General features: G+C 37.0%; 1 protein-coding gene across 9 annotated transcripts in view; it reads left to right on the top strand.

Moving 5' to 3' along the window:
- Positions 1-15,637, top strand: part of DMD (dystrophin) — a 1,657,593-nt gene that overhangs the window by 843,232 nt on the left and 798,724 nt on the right. For all 9 annotated transcript variants that reach the window (XM_029929473.1, XM_029929472.1, XM_029929470.1 and 6 more), the window contains one exon: positions 5,375-5,550. In XM_029929473.1, the coding sequence (XP_029785333.1) occupies positions 5,375-5,550 (176 nt within the window). The remainder of the gene's footprint in view (positions 1-5,374; positions 5,551-15,637) is intronic.

Genomic DNA, 15,637 nt, shown 5'->3' with positions numbered 1-15,637 from the left:
GCGGCAGGGGCCCTGTAGGCTAGTGTTCGGACTCTATCTTGTAGTTAGTAGTAGGCATCATTCTTGAGATCCTCATTCTAGGTATCCAGACTTGGCCTTCCTTCTTGCCTCCTACAACGTTCATTCTTTATTTAAAAATTGCCATTTCGCTATGCCACCCTTCTGTTTTCTTCACTCCTATTTAATATATACCATTTCTCTACTCGCCTTTCTCTCCCCTTTTTTAACTCCTGCATTTCCCAGATTTCAGCTGTTTTTCAGTCCTTGTCACTGTTGTCGTGAGATCTTCTCACAGGGGCATCAGGTCTTCCACCAGGATGAAGTCACCAGTCCACAAAGGCGCTAGGTTGAATGTGAATCTCCTTTATGTTTTAGGTATTTGCCGATTTATGTTGCTTTCTTAACAAAAACTCATCATCTGATACAAGTTGAAAGATATTGTCTGAAGCATATTAAAACCCCTAAAGGCATTGGTGACTGTATACTCTAAGAATTAACATGAGAGGCAAACTCATTTAATTTATCTCTGAGAAAAGGATCTGAAACTATTTTTCAGACTCTTGCTTGAATTCTAGGAACTGACAAAGAGAAATAGTGGGAATGATCTGAAGCAGGACAAAAACAGTAAAACAGTAGGTAAAAGATAACGCATCATATTTTTATGACATTGTGAAGTACAGTTCTGTCCAGCCGTTTCCCCTGTGTTCATAATTACATATTTTCACTTGGCCAATGAATGAATGAAGTCAGTGATTAATCTGTCTCAAAGGAAATCTTGAACAAGATTACAATTAAATCACAGGATTGCATTCTTGACACATCAATTTGTTGGATGAAAATTTGTTTTTCATTCTTCTGTTTCCCTCAGTCTGGATCTTTTCTCCCAATCACTTTTTTTTTATCATTTCTATATTCTTATTCTGCCGAGTTTGTGATATTTTGCCAGTTCTTTATCTCCTACATAGCTTGTCCAATTTGTCATTGTACAATTTCCCATAACTGCTTCATAGCTTATTCTTTTTCTTTATTGGTACTATTTTATGTTTCATTTGTTGCGCTTTCATACAGTTTTGAACAGTTTGGCAAGCATACTTTTTTTTTAATTTATGCAATGTTTTTGTATAAAATGTACTGGCTTCTTTTGACTCTTATTTTTTTCTCCTATAAAAATGCAGCACTTCCTTCCTTATCTATAATTTCTCATCCTTTCTCTCTATTTGACCAGACTTGAGGGACTTAAGTGTATGTGTCATTTTCTATAATTTAGGAACATTGCTCAATTTAAAAAGCATATGAAGGTAAGGATAATGGTGGTAACTCGAAAAAATCTTTCTCCTCCTCACTTGCCTCTTCGACGTGTCTCTTGCCTGCTGTCTTTTTTAATAGTGAATCTATTTTGTTTTCCTTTGTCCCCTTACCTCCAGAGATTCTGATTGAGTCAGCTTATGATGGAATCCTGGGCTTTTATATTTTGAAAAAGTTCCCTCGGGAAGTCTGATACGGAATCCTTATTAAGAATGATGCTTTCATATCAGAATCAAAACACAATAAGCTTTCTAACTGTGATGAATAATCCAATAGATTTAATTATGATTTTCTTTCTGTCTTGAACTAAAACTAAATGCTAATTGCCAGGGAAATAGATAAGGATGCCTGTGACAACAGAACATTAGTATGATATCAAAGCTTGAAAATTTCACTAGTAGTGAATAATTTAGTGCTTAAAATATTTACAAGCTATAGAATTAAAATTAATTTGTTTGTCCCCTAAGTGAATAAAGTTGATTGAGGTTTTACATTTAATTTGTTAAATCAAAATTTATCTTCTTCAGTCTCAGAGGCTAACTGTAAAACACCACATACAAATTTTTACTTCCTGTTTCCATCCGTTATTTCGCTTACGCTTTATTACTGAAAACTGTCCTCAAGCAGATCAGACACTGTAAATACCTCTCCTGATTACAAAATCTTCTCACACAAATGCAATAGACTACTTAATGAGCTCTTCTTTCACAAAATTAAAAAACCTGAAGGCCCTGATTTGGGACTCTATATAAATGAGATTTAGATCTAACAATTTTAAATTATTGCTTTATTCTTAGCTATTCAATTCTATCTCTTATCTGGGAAATAGCAACAGTAAAACCCTTGTTGATTCTACAATTGAGTTGTAAAAGTCACTGTAGCCATCAGCTGTGGAGTAGAAGAGCCAAGATCAAAAATGCAAACCAAGATGGCTGAGATAAAAAAAAAAATCCAAAGCAGCTTTAACTCATGGCATTCTAAGCCACCAATAGGAATTCTTTGATTACTTAAGCAAGATTCAGAAGTCACGTAGTCTATCATCTTACTACTCAATGTGTCATTCCCAGACCGGAAGTATTGACATCCCCATGAAGCTTGTCAGAAGTAGAGCATTCAGGGCCCTCCACGGACCCACTGAACCACAATCAGCAGCATAACTAACAAGTTCTCTAGGAGATTCTCAAGCACTTGAAAGTCTGAGATGCACCGCTCTGGCAAACACCTAACAGGTATTCCTTGCATTTTGTAGAAGTGTTACTAATACGTATGGGCCTTGGACACCATTGAAGATACAAATTAGAGTCTTAATCTTTCTCCTCTACTTCCTCGATTTCTGTCTTTTGGGCAAACAAGTTCCATTTCAGTAGTTGTATGGGATTGCCTGATCCATCCAGTTCCCAAACCCTGTAGATTCTGCCTTCGCAGTGGATTAGCTTTATCCTTTCCCTTCTGGTGCATTATCGAAAGTCTAGTTTTACCCCACTACCAGTCTCCCAGGATACTGCCCTAGTGTTTTATCTGCGTCCCTGTCTTAACATTGGCCTCAACTCTGCCTCAGAATTACCCAGAAACACAGCTCTAGCTCAGACACTTCTGTACCTAAAACTCAAGTTATTTTATGTTGCCATTCAAAAAATTGCAAACTCCTTAAGGAAAAGCCAAGCCCTCTCTACCTAGGCCCAAGACACATGCAGGGCTGCCCCTCTCCCTGAACTCATACAGTGACGCTGAGCCCAGATCCATAGTCCTGATCAGATCGTGGAGACGGCGTATCATAGCACCTTGCCTGGTGCTATCCCCTCTCCCCTCTGATCCTCCATGTTGCTCAGAACTGCCCATTCTTCACATTTCACAGTCCCCCCGATGAATCTCTTCTTCATCCTTCCACGGAGATCTTCCCTCTTCTGGTGCATTGCTTATGAGCTTCTTGCTTTCTCGATTGTATGTGGTACAATAAATTATCCTTCACAACTGTGTCTATCCTCTTCAGCTATATTAAATACCAACCAAAACCCAGAAAATTTTACTAATGTCTTTGAATCTCCAGGAGGCCCAACTATTGTATTAATACTAATGATATCATGGCAATGATGAAACTGAACACTTCCCTTCCTCCCTTCCTCGCCCATTTCCTTTATTTATAGATGGGTGCATTCACTCAACAAATACTGAATCCTCCCATGTGCCAGCTATTGTACTAAGCCTTAGGGACACAATTGTGGATAGGACACAGGCTCTGACCTCCGTGAATGTATGGTGTAATAAGACTATAGACACAGTTTCTTATGAATGAGTGTATCTGTTACGAAGCAAATAACATTGTCATGTGCAACACTGATGTGAAAGAGAAGTGAAGAGTAGATATAAGTAATGGTGCAAAAGCACCTAATCACAAGCAAATACCACATGTTTACTAGAGCACATCTCAAGTACATTTAAGAGATCATGGGGGCGCCTGGGTGGCTCAGTCAATTAAGCATTTGACTGACTCAAGTCATGGTCTCACGGTTCGTATGTTCGAGCCCCGCATTGAGCTCTGTGCTGACAGTTCAGAGCCTGGAGCGTGCTTCAGATTCTGTGTCTCCCTCTTTCTCTGCCCCTCCCCTGATAACACTTGGTCTCTCTCTCTTTAAAAAATTAATAGATATTAAAATTTTTTTAAAAAAGAGAGTATGGTGAGGAAAGAGTATGAATACTTCTATAACTGTACTGTTTTATATTCAGTTGAGGCACCATATCCCTGGAATATGGCTTTGTTCTCATTTTTGCTGATTTACTGAGTCTTTTAACTGTTCAAGTTATACTGCCAGAAATTCTAGTATTCAAATTAATATTACATAAATGTAAAAAAAAAATTTGTGTGTGTGTGTGTGTGTGTGTGTGTGTGTGTGTGTGTGTGGAATAAGACTTAGGAAGATTTGACCCAGTCTCAGAAGTCATGCATTCATTCGTTTATTCTGCAAGTGTGGACTCAGGTTTACTATGCCCTTGGTATTGGTTCAAAAGACAGAGAAATCTAAGAGTATTGTTAGATAATGAGGATCACATCTTTCAGGAACGTGTTCTGCATACTGACTATATCCTATTAGTACATAAGGATTTGTGAGATTGGAGAGTTCTTTCGATGTAAACATGGTAGAGATCTCAAGTTCTCAGACTATTTCATTTTCTAACCTTTAGATTTAGTAATGGGTTATTTTAATTGCCTCGAACATTCTGGGTGATCTTTTTTAAAAAGGTACAGTGCCATTTTTATGTAATGATGAAAAGCATTTTTGTTTTTATGTATATCTGGTTGTACTAGTCTCTTATTTTAATGACACTTTTTGCTGATACTCTTAAAATTTCATTCAGGATAAAAAACTAGAAGATATTTAAGCTTGACACCATCAATGACTCATAAAAATGTTCTGGTGGCTATAGATTATTTTTAAATTTATCACTGTACCTTAGGGGTTTTTTGATAGGCTGCCCCTGAAAGCAATTAATTCTCAGTTTTATGTGGTTTTATAATGCAAAATACCTTGATGGAAACAGAATTTGAAATAAATTTCCTTCTAATGTAGCAATGAATTTGTGCTTAAGTATCTCCAGAGGTTTTGTGGTTTTTTTTAATACTATGCCTAAACTATGTGCATTCTTTTTCACCTCTCCTATCAACTGTCATTAAGAAATCCAAATACTTTTTTCATGTTGAAATTATACAACACTTCATAGACTATTAAACATGGAACATCCTTGTGGGGACAAGAAATCGAATTTGCTCTTGAGAAGGTTTCCAACTAATTGATTTGTAGGACATTATAACATCGTCTAGCTGACAAGCTTTACAAATAGAAAAACTGGAGCTGAACTGAGAGGGTGCTTTTTTACTAACACATAAAAGGTGTCATTCTGTCTTGTAGCCTTTGGATATAAGCATGTCAGTTTTACAGAGAAACTTCCACATGGAGCTTTTTTATTTCTCTCTCTCCTGGTAGAACTACGTGTGGTAGCACATTGTTAAATCTTCTCTCAAACAAAAGGATGTAGGACTTCATTTTTGTTTTGCCCTTTTGGTGTCTTACAGGAACTCCAGGATGGCATCAGACAGCGGCAAACTGTTGTCAGGATATTGAATGCAACTGGGGAAGAAATAATTCAACAGTCCTCAAAAACAGATGCTAGTATTCTACACGAAAAACTGGGAAGTCTGAATCTGCGGTGGCAGGAGGTCTGCAAACAGCTGGCAGAAAGAAAAAAGAGGTAAGACGACAGATAAAAATAGGAATTCTACAATTTTAGCAGAGCTATTTAAGCTGTCCTCTAAAAACGATTTTGTGAAAGATTGTAACCAGGGTGGGAAGTGCCAAGGTTAAGAAGCCCCTCCACAGTTAATCAGTAGCAATAATGATTTTTTGTTTCTTTTCCTCATTTACTGAAGCATGTAGCTGTTGCTAGTGAAATCGGCAGTACCTTCCTGCTATTTTAAACTTTCAAGTTTGTTTTAAATTTCACTCATGGCTGGGGTGCCTGGGTGGCTCCATTGGTTAAGCTTCTGACCCCGGTTCGGGTGGTGATCTCGTGGTCCATAAGTTTGAGTCCACATTGGTCTCTGTGATGACAGCTCAGAACCTGGAGCCTGCTTTGGATTCGATGTCTCCCCCCTTCTCCACTCTTCTGTCATCCACACTGTGTCTCCCTCTCTCTCAAACATAAGCGGACATTTAAAAATAAATAAATATCACCCATGGTTGTTCAAATACAAATAGCTTCAGTATATTCCAATCTTTTCTTAATGTTTATTTACTGATTTATGTTTGAGAGAGAGGAAGAACGCGAGTAGAGGAGGGGCAGAGAGAAAGGAAGAGAGAATCCCAAGCAGGGTCTACACTGTCACCATGGAGCCCCACATGGGGCTAGAACCATGAACCATGGGTCACTGACTCGAGCTGAAATCAAGAGTTGGATACTTAACTGATTGAGCCACCCAGGCTCCCCTGGTATATTCCAATCCTAACAAGCTGAGTCTCATTTATTTTAAAGAAGATGACAAAAGTAAATTATAAATGACTATTTTGTGGGAAAGACTGCTATTTTGGCTAGATTTTTTGACAGCTACAAAACTGACCATGATGCTAAAAACCAAGATAATAATATATACTTTTTACTTCCACTACATTTGTTGGTACATGCTTGAAGAGAGACTTGGGCTGACCACGGTCAAACCCAAAGGGGAAAACAAGACCTCAGAAAGGTTATTGTTGAATTCAGTCATCTTTTAACTTTCTCTTGGAAGGTCTTGAAAGCAAAGAAAAAGCCAAATGTATGCTGCCACACTTGGAAGGCATAGATATTTTTATAAATGGGATTTTGTATTATGCTCCAGTTGCTGATGCTAATGTTGCCTGTTTCATAAGGGAGGACTTGGCCTTTATTTACCAAATGAGACTATTGTTATGAACAATGAAAACTCAGTTCTTTTGCCAAGCTCTTGCTTCCTACCTATCATCTATATAATAGGTGAATTTTAATATTCAGAAAGCTAGAACAACACTCTGATGAACGTCTTTGGGGAGGATGTATTAGAAAGGTTTCAGAATTAGGTCCATTGTCTTTGCCCACCTCCACTTGGAGCCTTTGCTACTGTTGCATTATTCAGGAAGTAGATAGAATTCATATTCCGCTGCACAAAGGATGCATTAGTTGACCTACACACACAGACACACACACATCTTGAGAAAGTTTAAAAAGAATAGTGCCATCTAAAGACATTTTTAGTTTTAATCTTGGTTTAGAAAATCTTATAATTTTTATATAGATGACATAAAATAAAGATCTAAGCTTTGTGGTTAAACTGCTTCCTTGGGAAAATCATATGCTTTTTTCCCCACATTGAAATCTCTCTGTTACACACACTACTCTACCATTACTTAAATAACTGATACATTTACCAGAGAAGCAGCTTTAGACCTGTATTATATCATTTCTGAACTAAAGTCAATCTAGTCCAAAATAAGATGTTAACAAATGAGAAGATAAAGGAAAATTGAATAGCATGCTCTAAAAGTTAATAACTTGAATTCATACAGTAGATTAAATGGGTTGGAAGATTATATTTTCTTTATTATACTTAAAGTATTATTTCTCGTTTTGAAATATCTAACTCATATATCATTAAAATATGTAAATATTTTCTCTCATAACAAGTTTTTTAGGCATTCAGGTGAAAAAGTGATCTGTTATTGACTTCTAAATGAAAATCAGAACTTATAAATAAACATAGGGCAATGTGCCTGTTTCATCAAATAAGCTCTAAAATTGTAGATCCTTCTAAGTTTATAAGAAAGTAGTATATGCTGACTCTGTGGTGAAATATTACACAAATTGTAGGTTAATTATGGCTAGGGATTTGGCTGTAATTGGTTAGAAATATTTCTCCCACTTAACCATTTTGACCTACATTAAATATTGCACTTTTGTGCTTTAAAAAGTCCAGATCAGCTTCCTTGAGGTTTTTTTTTTAAACTCAGCTTTTAAAGTTGTCTACATTTTTAAAATGAATGTTAGCATATTTAAATTTCCACTGAGATCAGTTTTGAGGCATACCTCCTCGGGATTTTTGTATCGTTTAAATTTTATGAAATGTAAAAAAGTAATAATATAGAAGTGCCTTTTCTACCAATACAGTGACACAACCATTTCCAATCACCCAGTAGCATATAAAGTAGAAGTAAAAAATGTTATAAAGAATATGTTGATGTAACAATTGTGGGAAAGCTGTACTCATGAAGCTATTATTAATCAGTGGCATGCTTTCAGTAGAGCCCAAGCCGAAGTTAGCAGGAAACAAAAATTACGTATTGCACAGGTGAAAAATAAGATGACTATTGAAGTTGAAAATGGTATTCTTAGTTTGCAGTGGGCTTTTAAATGCAGCTGTTGGACATATTTCATGTTTCCTAGTTCAGGTACACATATGAAATAACGTATACGATTTAAGCAAAAAAAAAAAAGTCTGCAAAAACTATCTGGAGCCTTACAGCTACATAATTTTAATATTTTTTATTTTTAATGTTTTTTATTTATTTTTGAGAGACAGAGACAATACGAGCAGGGGAGGGTCAGAGAGAGAGGGAGACACAGAATGTGAAGCAGGCTCCAGGCTCTGAGCTAGCTGTTAGCACAGAGCCCGACGTGGGACTCAAACCCACACCCATAAGATCAGGACCTGAGCCGAAGCCGGACACTTAAAATACATTTAAAAAATTTTTTTTATGTTTTTAATTTAATTTTGAGAGACAGAGAGAGACAGCAAGAGCAGGGGAGGGTCAGAGAGAAAGGGAGACACAGAATCTGAAATAGGCTCCAGGCTCCGAGCTAGCTGTCAGCACAGAGCCCGACGTGGGGCTTGAACCCACAAACTGTGAGATCATGACCTGAGCCGAAGCCGGACACTTAACCGACTGAGCCACCCAGGTACCCCTACAGCTACATAATTTTAAACCTTTCTCTTGAAAATGCGAGATATCAGAAATATGAGCAGAAAATTCCCAGAACAAATTCAAATAGCAATGGACAGCCACTGAGGTTAGTGTATATTGGAATTAAATGAAGTATAAAATGCAGTCAATTAAGTATACTATTTAAGATAGAAAATTTACTGCTGCCTCGATTATGTAGCAGAGAAACTGGATAACATCTATAGGTTTAAGCCTGAGAATATAACGAGTTTAATGATAGTTTAGCCACCAAAGTGATCTTTGTAAATGAAGAAGATGCAAATGAAGGTATATCAGCCATAAGAAAAGTCATAGGCTATAACAAAGCAAACCTATATATGAAGATTCTTAAGCCCAGGTCTATGGGTAGAATTCAAGGGGTACCATGAACTTGAATGGGAAAAATTTACTGCTTTGTTTATACTCACCTCTCATGGAAATTGAGCATTCCCTTCCATTTCAAATAAAGGCAACAAACCAGAGTAATAGTAGCAATACCTGTGAAATCAGTCATTTTTTAATATTTCAGTAGCGCCGTTATAGATATCTCAAAGTATTGTTCATGGTTATCCCTCTTCATAGCTACACTAGTTATCAGATCTTCCATGAGATCTTATGAATGTGCTAATAATAAGCAAGCACATGTATTGCTGTATCACACATTTTTTTCTAATAGTTTTATAGCTATATTTTAGTACAATTGACTTTCTTCAGAGTTCTGGGTATGCTATATTCTGAACTTCAGACATTATTCTAAGACTCCCAGGCTTCACCAGATTGCCAGAAGGGTCCATGGCATAAACAAAAAAAGATCTTATCTATCTAGCCAGCTGTTTACTGTCCAGACCTCATCATCCTGTACTGTGATTTCAGTCCTTTTGATGATAGAGTCACTATCATCATACACTTCCTTTTTTTCTGGAGTATTCCAGGAGATGTACCAGTCAAGGGAATGTGGGTAGGCAGGCTTTTAAACAACAGATTGCTGAAAACTTAAGGAAATTCATTTTACTTAGAATAATACCAGTTAATAAAAGGCGGAATGGAAGAGGGCCGCAAGGTGATGGGAAGTAGAATTTCTAAATGGAGGAATCTCTAAATCATCCCTAGCAATAAAAAAAACCATCTTAAGAATTTATCTCTCTTTCCCCTTTAGTCAAATATGGTATTGTTTCCACCATTGTAGAGGTAAGGCAATTACTGTACTAACAAATATTGAGTGATGAATCAGAGTCTAATTTAAATATCACCAGACTGAATACACTGCCTAAAATTTTTCTTTTCCCAACTTAAAAAAAAAACAACTTACAGGCATATAGAAATATAGAAAACGTAGTAGCATAAGGAATACCCATATTTCCTCCCCTCCTTCTCCTAAATCCCTAGGTTCAGCGGCTAACATCTTGCCAGATATGTTTTCTTTTTTCCTCAATCTCCCTACCTCCCCTATATGTGCCTTAATTTAATATAGGAAATCACATACACACACATTATTTTTGCCATTTTAACCTTTTCAAGTAAGTTATAAACCCCTTTACATGCACCCCAAAATTCTTCACTGTGCATTTTCGTAGAATAATGATACACCATATCTAGCCAGGCTTGTTGATCATGCTCAAAAAAATTAAAAATACCATATTATCCTGCCCATAACCAAATTGACCTATTGGTTCAAAAATGTCTTTCATATCGTTCTTTGAGTTTTTTCATACCAATGTCCCATCATGTTTTATGTATTGCATTTGGGTTTGTGAGGGAGGGAATTTTTATTTTTTTTCCTATACCTTCTTAGCTTCAGTGTCTGGAAACTGCAAGTTAAATTCACAAAAGATACATTAATAGGAGAAAAGGCATACAAATTTTATTTGATGTTAGTGTTTTAATGTGACATGAAAGACTTCATAGAAACGAAGTGAAAAGCCTAGAGTTCTATACATTTTGAACAATGATCAAATTGTAGGGAGGTAACAAGACAAAGGAGAGGGGGTTGGGCTTCTAGGGGTGATAGAGTGCGGGAAGACAAATATATGGGAAAACTCATGGAAGGTAAGGATGTTTCAGTAATAAGTAGATTCAAGTGGTGCTGCTGTCTCCAGTGATAAAAACTCATCTGCTATTCCTGGTCCCAAAAGGAGAAGAATACCTTCACGAAGGAAGTGTACGCCCTGCCTTCAGGCAGAAATACACAGCGTGGAGAGCTTTTCCTGTCTCCGCCATTTCTCAGTTGCCTTCAGCTCAAAATAATCCTTGCACAAAAGTGGCATATGATGATCCCTTTCGCTTATTAGGTTTCTTTAGTCTCTTTTAGTGGAAAATAGCTCTCCTGCTTTCCTTTACTTTTTACTAACATTTGGAAGAGTTTCACACAGTATCCTCAAAAAAAAAAAAAAAAAAAAGGAAAAGAACCTCACCTTTCTTCATCTATCTGATTTTTTTCCCCTTCGTTATGTCATTTAACTTGTTCTCTATTTTCTGTATTGCTTGCAAACTGGAAGGTGAGTCTAGATGAGGCTTGAGAAGATGCAAGTCAGATGCTTCTGGCAAGAATACTTCATAAGAGCAGGAGTGTGCTTCAGATCCCATTGGGAGGTCATAGGATAAAGTAGTGCCACTTATAAATGCTGCTACGTTTGATGACTTGCTTTAGGTGGTGACCATCAGGTCCGGAATTGTAAAGTATCATTTTTTTAAATTAGTAACTCATCTAATGATTTCAATATCCTTTGATCCTCCTTCCCTAACTCGCTATGTTAGGGTTTCAAAATGGTGATTTTTTTTTTTTTGAATGATCCTACCAACTGATTTCTTCTATTTAAAAAGGAAAGCTTTCATTTTTCTCCATGATGTCAGTATGGATTCATGGGTTCTTATTTATTCAGTATGTTACAGGAAATTACAGTTACTTTCCTTGTTGATATTCTCACCTTTATTAAATCTGACCAGTGACAGCTTGTCCAAGCTTCTGGCTTATATGTTTCCATGCTCACCTTGTACTTTCCCTGCTCCAGGTTTGGAATCAACCATTTCTTCAAGGGCCTCTGGTTTCTTTGCGGGGGGCGGGGGGGAACCGTATATAGGAACCGAAATGTGGACAGGAACCCTTTCTGAAAGGAAGGCTGGCAGCTTTCTGGCAAGCACTCCTAAGGAGAAATGTTTTCACATTGCTTTCATAAGGACACAAAAATCTCTTTCAGTTATGCATTAGAGTTCAGAATAAGGTTAGGTGTATTAAAAAGCCCTTATTGTGCAAAATAAGACTTCACTTTTTATCATGTAACATCTGTAACTTCTTATTCATTTCAGTGCTTCTAGTTCTGATTTTTTGAACCAAAGTTTACCTGTATATAATCTATGCTAGTTTGCCAAGCAAATTAATGGTGTAAATAAACTAATGGGAGGCATTCCTAAATGTACTTAAGGGAAGAAATTGTTTTTTAAAGACCTTAGTTCATTGTTTGCATGCAAATGGATGCTGTTAATTAGAAATGAGCCTTATCTAATTCATTAAAGAGGTCCTAGTAGGACCTCTTCTTGAAAATCTCTATTAGCAATTCATATTACTCTATGCACTCTTTGTGAGACAACTGTTTTCTCTTTAGTCTTCTTGAATTTTGTCTCCTGACTAATGCAGGCTCCCCTAAACACAATAGCCTTTGGTATAGTACCTTATTTCCTACAAAATGAAAACTTAAAATTTTAATGATTCAGAAATCTATTTACAGTGCATGTTATCTTTTCAGTGGACCCAGCATACCCACGTAAAAGCAGTGCTGAAAGCCTTCTCACAAATTCACACTCTGCCCCCAGGATCTTTTCGGCCCTAACTCCACTCTACTTGCTCTGTTCTTAACTTCCCTGGTTTCTCACCACCAGTTTTGATCCTGGCTCACTGTGGCATCATCTGGGAGTTTGCCGGCTGAGTGCCCACAGGCAGAATCCAGCCTGGAAAGTAGGCACTGTTTTTACATAGGCATTATTTTGGAAATAATTGCCAACATTTAAACATTGAGAGGCTTCATATTTTCTAGAAAACAAGGACTCCTGTCTCCTTTTGAAAAGTTAGCTCTGGCTGTTAGGCACTCCTCCCCACACTCTCTCAAGGCAAGATCAACTGCATTTGAGTAAGAGCTGTTACAGATTCGCTACTCAAAATGTGGACTAGTGAAGAGATGTCACCTGGGAGTTGCTACGAAATGAAGGGTCTAATAAATCATGGTCAGCATTTTAATAAGATTCCCAGGGGGCGCCTGGTTGGCTTAGTCGGTTAAGCATCCAGCTTCAGCTCAGGTCATGATCTCACGGTTCGTGGGTTCAAGCCCTGTGTCAGGCTCTGTGCTGACAGCTCAGAGCCTGGAGCCTGCTTCGGATTCTGTATCTCCCTCTTTTTCTGACCCTCCCCTGCCTGCACTCTCTCTCTCTCTGTCTCTCAAAAATAAATTAAAAAAAAAGATTCCCAGGTGGTTGACATGCACCTTCAAATGTGAGAAGCATTTGTTTGCGTAAACAAGCCTACTCTTCAGTTCGCCACACTTGCCCCGCCTCAGTTGTTTATGTTGACTGCTTTCCCATAGAAGTTTGACTTTAAAATACTTCATAGAGATGCTTGTAATGGTGCATAATGGTGGCTGTGGTGGCAGCACTTAATATTGCCAGATGCAGTTACCGGTGTTCTACATAGCTCATATAATCTTCATTAACAACTCCTATATCCATCTTTCCAGAAGGTCACAAATTGCTCTAGTTCTTTTTCCAAGATCACAGAAACTAGCAAGTAACTTGAATCAGGACGTAAATTCCAAAAGTCTGACTCCAGCCGCCCCTTACTCTAAATCCAATTTTGCATTATTTATTTTAGCTTTGACCTTTAAAATTCTCTAGGATATACTTCCAGTTTTTGCCCGTCAATCCCTCACCTACCAAGCCCATTCACTTAACTGCCCACACTTTGTAGCAAGGGAAAAGGACATAGAATCTGTGCTGACCTATCTTTCCAAACATGTTATCCATCATACTCATTATGTCAGCTTGTGGCTCATGCATAAAATGACTTGAAGTTTTCTGTCCTTCAGCTTTTGCAAAAAACATTTACTTTTTGAGATTGAATTTCCTTTCTCCTAATTTTCTCTTAAAGTCCTACTCATCCTCCAAAACCCAATGTAAGTACGGTTTCCTCAAGGAGTATTACCTCCTGTTCTCAAGGTGAAGCAGTCTGTTCTCTTAGGTTCTTCTTGCTCCTTTTTATAACACATTAGATTTTGTGTGTCTATCAGGTAACATACCCACATGTGTTTTATCTTACTTGGCAAGACTGAAAGCCTCATGAGGGCAAGGCAATATCTTATTCTCATCTCTGGAGCCCACAGTGCATAGCAGACTATCTAGTACATTGTTGATAACCAAAAAACATGTTCTCAGTTTAAATTGTAAGATTTTTTATTCATATTCAAATTAAACTAGAATTATAAATCTCTACACTTGACCTTGCTACATAGGTTAAAAATAGAAGTACAGAGCAAGAATCAGTTTTTAAATGTTCTTATAATATTAACACATCTCCGTGGATCATCTTTAGTTCTGGAAATTGGACTTGATCAATTGTAATCTTAAAGAAGTTGAGATAATAATTCATATTTTAGGTATTCTCCAGAATTTAACCATCTTAAGAGACAAATGATTTCAACTATTTGGAGCTTCAACAACTCCAAAGCTATATATATCAAAAAGAAGCTCTTTGATTCAAACATTTTGTACATTTGTTTACCTCAGTTTTACTGTATCACAACTGATAAATTCTAATAAATTCTTCTAATAAATAAGAAGAAATTGGCCTTGTTGTTTTCATCCAATCTATAAGCACAAGATGTTTTACTTGCAATCCATATCATCAAAAAGCTGTTTTTTTAGATTGATCAAAGAGGATCTTACAGATATTATTATCCACAGGTGTCTATGGAAAATCTGGTCTCTTCCCATCTGTTCTCTGATGACTCTTGAAAAGCTTTCAAGGACATTCATAATTCTTCATCAAAAGACTATGAAAAATTAGCTTTATAGTTAATCTTTTTATGTCATATTTTATTCTTTACAACTTGGCAAATTCTACTGAAACTGACTAGCTAGAGCCAAACATGCTGTCACATTGGCTGGCACTGACAATATCACTCTCTGTAGATGCACTTGTGGATGTCCTTTATTCATGGCCTTCTGTGAACTTGTATGGGCCTGAGGAGGTAGGAGTTAGAATTTGTTGTGGAGAATGATCTCTGGGATGGGCCTTGAGGGATCACAGGAGTCAAATGAAGAATGAATGGATGGACATGCCAGAGAGAAAAAGTGACATGAGTAAAATCAATGCAACAAGAAATGGTGGGTTGCAGTGAAGGACTCCATGTGGTTTAGAATAGAGAAGCTCTCTTTAATCTCCATTTAAATGTACTCATCTAATCATCCTGGACTCTTCATTCTGTATATAAAATCACCTGCCCAATTTTTATTCCAAAGTGAATGCAAGATATTAGTAACCTGTATATGCTTTTGAAAGTTTTTCGAGTAGCCTTATTGGAACCACGTACCTTGCCTCCCACCAGTTGAGAATAGCATTTCCAAGAGCCAATTGTGTGTTGTTCCCAACCTGTTTAATACATTATTCTTGTTTTATCATTTTTCTTATTTAGTTAAATATTATGCAAACTAACAAAATAGGAACACAAAGAGAAAGAATTTTGGTTTCTATGAAAATTAAGTCACATGCTTTGAAAGACTTAGTAATTCATTCTTTCTCTCATCAGGTGATGGACATTTAGGTTTTTTCCATGTTTTGGCTATTGTTGACATTGCTGCTATGAACATTG

Source organism: Suricata suricatta, chromosome X (assembly GCF_006229205.1).
Source record: "Suricata suricatta isolate VVHF042 chromosome X, meerkat_22Aug2017_6uvM2_HiC, whole genome shotgun sequence".
Taxonomy (NCBI): domain Eukaryota; kingdom Metazoa; phylum Chordata; class Mammalia; order Carnivora; family Herpestidae; genus Suricata; species Suricata suricatta.
The sequence above is the reverse complement of the archived record's forward strand: the minus strand, read 5'-3'. Positions and strand labels throughout refer to the sequence as shown.